The sequence below is a fragment of the Priapulus caudatus genome, unplaced genomic scaffold (assembly GCF_000485595.1).
Source record: "Priapulus caudatus unplaced genomic scaffold, Priapulus_caudatus-5.0.1 Scaffold323, whole genome shotgun sequence".
Classification (NCBI taxonomy): domain Eukaryota; kingdom Metazoa; phylum Priapulida; class Priapulimorpha; order Priapulimorphida; family Priapulidae; genus Priapulus; species Priapulus caudatus.
In genome coordinates this window covers 520,690-532,242 of record NW_014577384.1, presented here as the reverse complement: position 1 = coordinate 532,242, position 11,553 = coordinate 520,690, and the positions used below count along the sequence as shown (strand labels likewise).

Genomic DNA, 11,553 nt, shown 5'->3' with positions numbered 1-11,553 from the left:
TAAAGTCGTGCGCAATGCCGTATAAATTGCTCAGTTGAATTTAGAGCCGTCAGCTAAAGTCGCGAGCATACTTTTATACTGACAGTTATGCCTCGGGTCTGGATGCGGAGCCTGAACCACCCTCCTAGAGCCGGATAACTTTAGCTCGGTGTAAGCTATGTTTTAGTTCCGACCTTGATACTTGGCCGGTTATTCCGCTTCAGGTCCGGACCCCAGTATAAAAGGGGTATAAAAGGGGTATTAGTGTACTAAATGTGGTATACAAGCCTATAGTGTTACTTAGCCCTTGCTTACTAATGTGTTTACATATATCTAAGCTTACATAGGTCAGTGTGCTACTACATTGTGCTTACAAGCCGCTAAGTGTTACTAGCTGTTACTATGTGTTTACTATATCTAAGTTACTATGTCATTGTGTACTACATGTGTTACAAGCTAAGTGTTACTAGCTGTTACTATGTGTTTACTATATCTTACTATGTGTACTACATGTGTTACAACCTAAGTGTTACTAGCTGTTACTATGTGTTTACTATATCTTGCTATGTGTACTACATGTGTTACAAGCTAAGTGTTACTAGCTGTTACTATGTGTTTACTATATCTTACTATGTGTACTACATGTGTTACAAGCTAAGTGTTACTAGCTGTTACTATGTGTTTACTATATCTTACTACATGACACATGTGTACTACATGTGTTACAAGCTAAGTGTTACTAGCTGTTACTATGTGTTTACTATATCTTACTACATGTGTTACAAGCTGATACCGCCTGTGTGTGTTTGCGTGCGTGCGTGTGTGGTTGTGTGCATGCGTGTGTGGGCGAGTGCGTGCGCATTTCTGTGCCAGAAATGCCTTCCGCCGAATAAGAAATGCTCACTGATACATGTGTAAGCCCCTCCGTCTATTCTTCCATTCTTCAAAAACAGCTTGGCTCTCCGGTAAGGTCATGGCAGTTAGTCTGGGCTAATGTGTGCAGTGAGCACGCTGTACATGCTTTAATACTAGCGTGTCCTTCATCCTTCCAAGCGTCTCTCCTCCAGTCGAGCCGAAAGTTTCCATATACAGTATTGAGACTCGCAGTAGCCCTGGGGCTTGGCTGACTGGCTGGCATTAATTATTGTTTTCTTCAACATGGGAAGAGATTTCCTTTGTGGCCGGGGGGGGGGGGGTTCGACGTCTTAACTCCATACGCAGCAAAAGGAAACGTTTCCGACTCGCCTCGTGTTTGTTTTGTGTGTGGAATAAAGATGAAGAAGAAGTTTCGACTGTGCGCGTTTCGGCTGCAGAGCAGTTGTGATGACGCGTCTCCACGGCAACGTTTTCCCTCGAATCACATCCAATAGCTTCTTCTCTGGTCTATTATTGGAATCTTCACATGTACGCGTGCTCGCGGAAATTCGAAGGGCGGGGGGGTGGTATGAGAAAGCGCACGCACGTGCAGTTGCATTCGTCTCTTTCGTGCTTCGTTTCCGTTCGAGATGGATGGTCACATGGGAATTAAGTATGAAAGAAGCTTAACCTAAATAAAATTGATGATGTAGATGTACAAGGCAATTAGTGACAGAGTTGTAATACCGCGTGGCGGTAAGACCCAATCTATTTGATATGCTAAGTAGTATTGTCCATCAATTCAAATAATAAAGTATGATTATATGCGTGCATGGATAAATTATATATTTATAGAAAGTCTCACTGCCACATGAACACGTACTCTACACGGAAATATTTGATTGCGACGAAGTACGTGTAGTGAGCTTTCATAGGAAGTGAAAGGAGATCGAGATAATCCAGTCTAGCATTGTAGGAGTATATGTATATAGTCTCGTCTTCTATATAGCTAGCAAAGAGAGTGCATAGAGTGAGTAACCGCTCACGTCAATCTGCTTTACTCCGCCATACCAATCATCTTTACTTGGATACGAACTGTAATTAATTGAATCAGTTTTCCACACGCAAAAAATCAATTGCGTGCTATTGGATGAATTCTCGGCGCGTTGACTATGCCGTACGTACCGTGCGTAACCCCAGTTCGATAAAAAGCAATTGAATTACCACCGGCTAGAGACAAAGCTGTGTTTCTGTCACTCTGTGTGAATTTGTCCAGAGGCTCTCATTGTTATGCGGTCATTATCAATGTTCTTATCTCGGATATATAGTCTCGCAATAAGCGCAGCTCTGAGTGGCAGCCAGCCAAGCAGCTGAAGACGAGTCCGCTTTCGGAAAGGCGTGCCGATCGATAAGATAGCTGCATGGTAGTCTTCTTCTCCGTCTATCTTTTCCCTTCTGTCGCACGCTCTCCCTCCCCCTCTCGATCTCTATCTCTCTCTCTCCTAATCTCGGGTCCCTCCTCGTCTCGTGCCCGTCTACACTCTGCTCTCACGTGTCACGCTACTTTCATATGCTGATAGGCTCACCTGCACTCACTCGTTATTGTCTCATGTCCTTCCCATCTGATCTCTCCCTCTACATCCTCTCTCTCTCTCTCACACACACACACGCACGCACGGCACGCACGCAGAGGCAGCACGCACGCACGACGCACCACGCACACACAACACACACACACACCACACATGCAGTCACCTCCTTTTCTGTAGCTCACACACATTTCTTATTCTCTGTCCCTCGCTCTTCTATTTCTCACTCGTTTCGCGTTCCCTCTCCACGATCGAGTCTCTCCTCTGAATATCACAAGGAAACTTAACTCAATTCTTTTCTGTCGGCAATGAACATATTAGCTGGCGTGAGTCAGAGTGCATATCGATCCTCAAGGTGCTTCCAGAATTTTATCATTGCTACTTGTAGTACAGTCAATATTGTGAAGTTTAATAAAGAGAATTTGCATATCAAAATCGTTGACTGTAAAGCCGATGTTCCTATATATGGATATATATATATTTATTTTTATTATATATATATATATATAATATACACACAGGCTGCATGTACTCATGAGTGCAAATTGTGTTCTATAATCAGATCATCTGCATTTTCTTTGTCTGCTCCTCAAATTTCCCATCGAAGTGGCCACGATTGTTTAACTATTCTCGAGTTTGTCAGGCATTTGTGTAAAATTAGCTTATGTTCTCGCTATAGTAACGACCAATGTTTGAAAGCTGTTAGTACTGTCTGCCGCTAGATAACTGCGTCTTACACGTCGTGCACGACACGACGCACGCACGCGACAACCTGCACGCACTACCCATAGAAATCTCTCAATCGCGCGTGGTCGTCTTCTTATATCTACCCGTATGTATACGTGTAGAGTAACTATATGTAGATGAAACTATGCATGCATTGTGCGAGTATTAGCGTCACAAAGTTGTTTGCACGTACATGGTTGAGTGTAGGCAATATAATACTAATAGCAGTAGTCACTGCATGTCCTTGATTCACACTTCCAATAAGGTCATGCCTAAAAAACATGACACTGTCGCCATTGACCTAGGTAAAATCTAGTATCGTTGATATAACTGGCTTATGTGGGCATGGCGAGACATTAGCATGAAAAATATGAAAAATATACGATATAACTGTGTATAATTGAATGAACGTGTTTTGGGGTATTTTATCGAGGAAAATTGGGATGGTTATTCAACGAACATTTAAGTAGGCAATTGATGAACATTAGGTAGATCAGTTCAAGAACATTAGGAATAGGATGATTTAATGAACATTATGGTAGTAAGGCAATTAGGTAAACTGATCAATGATAATTATAGTGTGTGATTAATGAACATTGCACTAGTAAGGCCATGGACATTGATGATCAATGAACACTAGAAAAGGTTAATTATGACCATTAGGGTCGTAAGGCAATGGAAACTATTACTATTATATAGTACCTTTAACTAGCGCCACTAAACGACTTTTAATTAGCACTTTTAACTAGCACATTTAATTAGTATTTAAACGTTTTTTTTATTTAGTACTATTAGTATGGTAGATTATTAGTGAACGTTGGAGCTAGATGATCAGGCCGAACGTTCGGGTAGGTGATGCAGCGAACGTTCGGGTAGGTGATCAGCAGAGCATGGCTCTTTACAATTACAAGGAGTTGCTGAGCTCGATGCGAATGCTTACATGTTCAGTCTCTCGTCGGAGTAATTCTCGCGGTGCGCATGGCGCGAGCCATATCATGCAGTCCGACGATTCGCAATCAGAAATTTCTGAATGAATTGCTGCCAGGATCAGTGGGCATGGTGGGTTAATGATTGCACGCCGGCTAGTGTAATAGCATCGTGGGGGATGGGAAAGCTGACCTTGCAATGCATGGCTCTCAGAAAAAGAGATTATATGGTATATGGCTTCAGCCTTAGCGTATAGAAGTAATGAGTGCTTGGCCTTTAAAGATGAGGGTTTAGTCTGTGTAGATGCTTATGAGCGCATGTAGCGATATTATACCAGCATATATCCTCCATTCTTATATATATATATATGATATAAGTAATATAGTAATATATACATGTTATAGTTAGCATAATCATTCCGAATAGAAAGTAAGAGCTTGGCCTGGCTGTGTCGAGAACAAGCTCTTGGCTTCTATAGGGATATTGCACGTTTTGTATCGCGAGAACGAAAGCTTAGTTTCTGTAGAGAACGAAGGCTCGCATTCTATAAGAAAAGAATGTTCGCTTCTGTAAGGAAAGCGATCGATGAAGATTCCACACATGTAAAGCTTACGCAAGCAAAGTGCTTGGCTTATGCTGGGGGGCCATCGTTAGTTGGGATATGGTTTATGTGGTGGGGGTTGTGTCATGGGGGTGAAAGCATGGTTTATATCAGCCGCACTCACCCAAGAAAGATCCGCTCTGTAAAGATCGATCAACAGCAGTCTCGGCATGTTGCGTATATGTGTGAATGAGGGGAAGACACGTAAATCTATCATGGAAAATTCTAGGTGGTGTTATTGGTAGGTGAAATGTCATCATGTAGCCAAAGTTTAGTGTAGTGTTGTAAAACCATAGTCACAAGTACATATTGGGATATAGAGAGGTATATATAGAGATGTACACTACATTTAACACTACATATAACACTACATTTGGCCACAATAGGTTAATGTACATATAACAGGGGAATAGACGTAGCTTCATACAGTAGCTTCGAAAATTAAAGTACGAATAGGAATCTATGAAGTAATATGAAAGCGTCATTAAGAATCGAGAATTCGGAAACACCGTGAAGTATTCGGTTGGCTTCAATATAGGGAATTATCATCTGAATTTACCAGCAACTAATGAGAGAGCTTCATTAGGGAGTGAACCATCTGAATCACTGCGAGGAAGCAGGATAGCTTCAATATAAAAAATAATAATAGATCTGATAAGGATAAAGGATTAAGGATAAATGATAATTTGAATCCACAAGCAAGTGATGCAGGCTTCAATATGGATAATAATAATCTATATTCACCAAGAAGTAATGAGATGGCTTCATTTCGAAGTGAGAAGCTGCAACTGCTAGCTGTAACTCTCAAGGTGGCATTAGCGTGGAGCTAGAGGGTGTTTCTGTAGTGATGAAGTGTGCGGCCGTGTTGGGAAGTGGTCCGTCACATTCATGTATTAAAAAAAATAGAAAATCCAGATATGCTATTCATGTAATCAGGTAGAATTGGTGAAATATGTATGCATGGGATTGAAGCAGACTTGCGAAGGAGAATGCGAAACAAAGATACCGCGACGTATAGACAGACAGCGATATACAATAAATACCGGTACGAAATAATAAGAACCCTAACGCTGCAAATTTTAGCGTAAACTATGCCAATTACCGTCGTATAATACAGTACAATTGTAGGGACTTTGGTATTTTACACGGAAACGGGCCGCCGTGGTCTCGTGGATGGGTTCATCAGTAGAACCAATCATGTCTAATTTTACAGCAGTGCATGCGGCTGTCGGCTTTAAAAAGACGCCGGGAAGATGGGTGCTCACGTCTCTATTGACCTTGGCACGATTCCAAAGCGCCAGCATCATGGCTATAAACAGTGACGATGACCGTAACAATGGGCAAGCTCCCTCCAGATCTCATTTATATATCAGACGTGCGCATGTTTGCTGAACGTATTAATGCAGGAAGAGAGAGAGAGAAGGGGCAGTCGTTAAAAACCCCTTCTGCTGCACGTCAGCTGGTGGATTCAGGTGCAAATAGGTGCGCGCGCTGTACCATTATGTGCGTGCCTTTTCAGACAGACCCCCGTGGGGGTATAAGCCGTTCTTGTGAGAGGTCTCGCTCTCGCTCTCTCTCTCTCTCTCTCTCTCTCTCTCCTCCGTCTCCTCCTTCCATTCGTCTCTCTCGTCATCTCATTCTCTCTCCTCATCGCTCTCTCTCTTCTCCTGGCTCTCTCTCCTCTCTCTCGTTTTCTGAGAACATGATAGAAAGGTTCTCTCTCTCTCGTCCCTCTCTCATCTCTCTCTCTCTCCTCTTCTCGTTCTCTCCTCTCTCTTCATCTCTCACGTCTCTCCTTCTCTCGTCACTCTCTCTCCTTCACTCCTGTCCTCGTCTCTGTCTCACTCCGCATCGTCTTCTCTCTCGTCTCGGTCTTGTCTCTCCTCTCTTGCGCGCGAGCTCTCTCCTCCAGCCTTCCTCATCCCTTCACCCAATTTTCTCGCAGTCTTATCTGCTTACCCTCTCTTTCTTCTCCCTTCTCTCTCTTCTCGCTCGTCTTCCTCCTCTCCCCCTCTCTCTTTCTCACCCCCACCTGCTCCATCTCTTTTTTTCTGTCTCTCTCGCTCTCTCTTTCTCCTTCTCTCTCTCGGTCCTTTCTCACTCTCCTCTCTTATCGAACACGCGCGCGCTGTCAGCCGCTGCGTGTCATAACTGGGTTAAAAACTAGCTGAGAGTAAATGTGGGCCTTAATTCCGCGACTACGATACGTCTTGCGCAGTGAAAACATTTGTTAGATTCGGCGATAGCACAAATAATCTTAACCTCTCTACGATAACCTTCGTCGGTTCGTGCGTAGAAACGGCGCGGCGTCTATTACCCTTGTCAACTTTTTCGTCCGTTGATACCTCTGGCTGCTGTGCGCTGCTCGGTTGGGTGCGGGTAGGTCGGCTCTGTGCGCTGTCCGGGTGGCTGCGGTAGGGGTCGTGACCTTGCTTGTGTCCGCATCCGGTGGGGTGCTGGTAGGGTGCGACTGTGTGCGGCTCTCGGGTGGTGCCGGTAGGGGTCGCTGCCTGTGCGCTCCGGTGGTTGCGGGTAGGGGTCGGCTGCCTGTGCGCTCCGGGTGGGGTGCGGTAGGGGGTCCGCGGCTGCTGTGCGCTCCGGGGTTGGTGCGGGTAGGCGTTTCGGCTGCTGTTCGCTCGGTTGGGTGTCGGGTAGGGTCGGTCTGCTGTGCGCTCTGGTGGGTGGCCGGGGATAGGGGTCGGCTGCTGTGCGCGTCTCGGATGGGTTGCGGTTAAGGTGGATCGGCACTGCTTGTGACGCTCCGGTGTAGTGCGGGTAGGCGGTCGGCTGCTGTGCGCGTCCGGGTGGTGCGGTAAGGCGGGTCGAGCTGCCTGTGCGCTCTCGGTGGGTGGCGGTAGGGGGCGCTGCTGGTGCGCTCCGGTGGAGGTGCGGTAGGAGTCGCTTGCTGTGCGCTCCGGGTGGGTGCGGTAAGGCGAGTCGCCTGCTTGCGATCCCGGGTGGCGTTGCGGTAAGGGGTCGCTTGCTGGTGCGCTCCGGTGGGTTGCGGGTAGGGGGTCGTCTTGCTGTGACGCTCGTGGTGGGTGCGGGTAGGGCAGATGGCGTATACCTACCGCGCTGTTATTGTCGCACGTGGCGAAGTGCCAATGAGCACTGCAGCGTTCACTTCAACCATGGGACGGGAGTTCTCGCGGGCTTACTCACGCAGGGTAAACAATAATAATATTATATATTATATATAGATATATATATATATATATATATATATACATATCACCTGATATAATTGCGTAATCACACGATCGTCTTTCCGAATGTTAACGGCCGCAGTCGTGATAACTAAGCATACTCACATCTAATCAGCCGTACATGGTATATATGATTATTGTATCATGTATACTAATATGTATTGTGGCTCGCGAAGCGCTCGATCAACGATGTTATAATACCGTATGCCGGCACCGGTATATTAACGGGCAAATATTAGTGCGTTACTTCACACGCATCGACTTCATGGCTGTTTCGTGGTGTGTAGGCACTGCTAGGGATATATGGAATGCTGCTTGGGAGTTAGATTTAAAGCACTATTCAGTGCATTTTAAATCATGACAGTGAAATTGCTGCTCGGCCGTGCCACAGACATCAAGCGTCAAAAATATCTTGCATTGAATTTTCGCAAAGTAGATAGTCTTCGACCTCAAACCGTCTTCTCGCGCCGTCGGAGTGAAGAGGTTGTAAAATGCGTCCAGGGACATACATGAACGCCTTGACGTGAGGCACGCTTCTCTTCTCAGTCACTGCTTAGGCAGTGTAGACTTAAGCTGTCCACCACGCCTAACGAGATCACCACTGCGTACTAATACGGATTGCGAACAAGCACCTAAGTACGTTATTACTTCGAAATAGCGTGTGCCGGGTGCTATTGGTGTAAGTTACTGCTGACGTGCTATACGGATCGACGTCGTGTTTGCAGACTGGAAAGGTCGACGGGGAAGATCGGCGTGAACACAGAAGAGAGAGCGGACGAGAGAGGCGGGAAGAGAGAAGAAAGTTGGGATAGAAAAACACCGGGACGACACACATCACCACAACACACAACACACACAACCACGACAGGAAAGAGGAGAGAGAGAAAAAGAAAGAGAGAGAGAGCGAGAAAAAGAACAGAAGAGAGCGCAGTAGAGATACGAAGAGAGGCAAAGAAAGAGTGCAGAGAGACAGACGAAAGAGCAGCGAGAACAGATAGAGGCAAAGAAGCGAGAGAGAAAGAGAGAGACGAGGTAGAGAGAGAGAGAGAGCAGAAGAGAGAGAAGAGAAGAGACGCGAGAGAAGAGAGAGACGAGGAGAGAGAAGAGAAGAGAGAGAGAGAGATGATGGAGAGAGAGAGAGAGAGAGTAGAGAGAAAGAGAGAGGGGAGGGGGGAGCAATATCTGTTATGATGCCGCTGCGCGTGGCATGCTGTCCGTAGAGACAATCAGTAACCCTCCTTAGAGTCTATACTGTCATACACAGTAATCTAGATCATATATACTAGACTCGTCAATACTACTGGTCAATATGCCACTGAATCTCTTACTGCGCAGCGAGCCCTCATTGAGCGAAAATCAACCGCATCAGCATTCATGTTAGATTCCTAGCGTCATGGGACTCAGTAAATAGCACAACTCAATGCCGCGCATGCACATAGCGTGCACGCAAATTATAATGCACGCNTGGTGCAAGCAAAAGGGAGAGGAGGAGGAGGAGGAGGAGAAGGAAGAGGAGGCAGTTGAACCCTCCTACTGTATTTAGGAGGCAGAGAGGAAACTCTCCCGCTGTGGTTAGGAGAAGGCAGAGTAGCTCTTCTATGTGGTGCAAGCAGAAGGGAGAGGAGGAGGAGGAGAAGAAAGAGGAGGCGGTTGAACCCTTCTACTGTAGTTAGGAGGCAGAGAGGAAGGCTTCTCCTTTGCTGACAGCAGTCTTGTTGTTGTTGTTGTTGTAGTGCTATTGAAGGAACCAATCGACGACAACGACCTGTGCAGCAAGACATTGAAGATCACCGACTTTGGGCTGGCGCGCGAGGTAGACAAGACAACGCACATGAGCCAGGCGGGCACGTACGCGTGGATGGCACCCGAAGTCATCAAGTCCTCAACCTTCTCCAAGTCCAGTGACGTGTGGAGGTGAGTACAGGTGGATGGCAATGTGTATGCATGCGAGCATGAGAGAGGGGTGAGCGTGGGTGGGTGGTGGTGCGTGGGTGGGTAGTGGGGCGTGTGTGAGTGGTGGTGCGTGTGTGGGTGGTGGGGCGTGTGTGGGTGGTGGTGCGTGTGTGGGTGGTAGGGCGAGGGTTCTCGTTTTCATTACTAGTTACCATCATGTATGCGTTCTCGTTTTCATTACTAGTTACTACTTACTTGTGCACTTTTCATTGCTATCACCATTTCGTGACGAATAAGAAACAGGTAACATACATGGGTACATGCGTACATGTGTACATACATGCATACATACGTACATGCGTGCAAACATACATGGGTACATGCGTACATGCGAACATACATACATGCGTACATGCATACATACATACATGCGCACATGCCTACATACATACATGCGTACATGCGTACATACATTGGTGCATACATGCGAACATGCATGCATGTGTACATGCGAACATACATACATGCGTACATACATACATACATACATGCGTACATGCATACATGCATACATACATACATGCGTACATGCATACATACATGCATGCGTACATGCATGCATACATGCATACATGCGTACATACATACATGCGTACATGCATGCATACATACATGCGTATTACATGCATACATGCATGCATACATGCGTACGTGCATACATACAATTACATGCATGCATACATGCGAACATGCATACATGCATACATGCGTTCATTCATACATACGTAAATACGTACATACATACATGCATGCATGCATACATACATGCATACATACATGCATACATGCATATACACATACGTTCATTCATACATACGTAAATACGTACATACATACATGCATGCATGCATACATACATGCATACATGCGTACATGCATACATGCATATACACATACGTTCATTCATACATACGTAAATACGTACATACATACATGCATGCATGCTTACGGGACAGTGATTTTCCGTTTCAAAAAATTGCCTTTTCCGTTTGGGAAAAGCATAAATTCTGTTCCAAAGTAAAGAAAAAATGGAAATTCCGTTTTGCCATAGAGTTTGTACACACCAAAAATGCAAAATTCCGTTTATATATATTTGCATAAAAAAAAAGTATTTGGTACAACCTTTGAAACCGGAACCGGCACCGAAACACAGGGCTACCAAAAGTCGTAATTGTAAGTCATTTCGCTCTGAAACTTGTCTGAATGTAAACCATATCATTACCAATGCTATTGTTGACTGTTTTTGTGTTATTTTATTGAAATTTCCATGTTGTAATATGTTCAAATTACGTTTTCCGCGTTTTTCCGTTTGAAAACATCTTTTCCGTTTCCAATGGCCGTTTCCGTGTTTTCCGTCTGTTTTCTGCGATCGCGGAAAATCACTGTCCCTACATATGCACATACATACATGAGTACATGCGAACATATGTACATGCGTACATGCATACATGCATACATGCGTTCATTCATACATGCGTAAATACGTTCATACATACATGCGTACATGCATGCATGCATACATGCATACATGCATACATGCATACATGAGTTTATTCATACATGCATAAATACGTTCATACATACATGCGTACATGCATGCATGCATACATGCGTACATGCATACATGCATACATGAGTTTATTCATACATGCATAAATACGTTCATACATATACATGCGTACATGCAATCATGCATGCATGCATACATGCGTACATG

The 11,553-nt window shown here is 45.1% G+C and overlaps 1 protein-coding gene across 1 annotated transcript in view; it reads left to right on the top strand.

Annotated features, from left to right (window-relative positions):
• Positions 1–11,553, top strand: part of LOC106809024 (mitogen-activated protein kinase kinase kinase 9-like) — a 60,066-nt gene that overhangs the window by 19,087 nt on the left and 29,426 nt on the right. Inside the window, exon 2 of the mRNA XM_014811969.1 lies at positions 9,617–9,797. Within this exon, the coding sequence (XP_014667455.1) occupies positions 9,617–9,797 (181 nt within the window). The remainder of the gene's footprint in view (positions 1–9,616; positions 9,798–11,553) is intronic.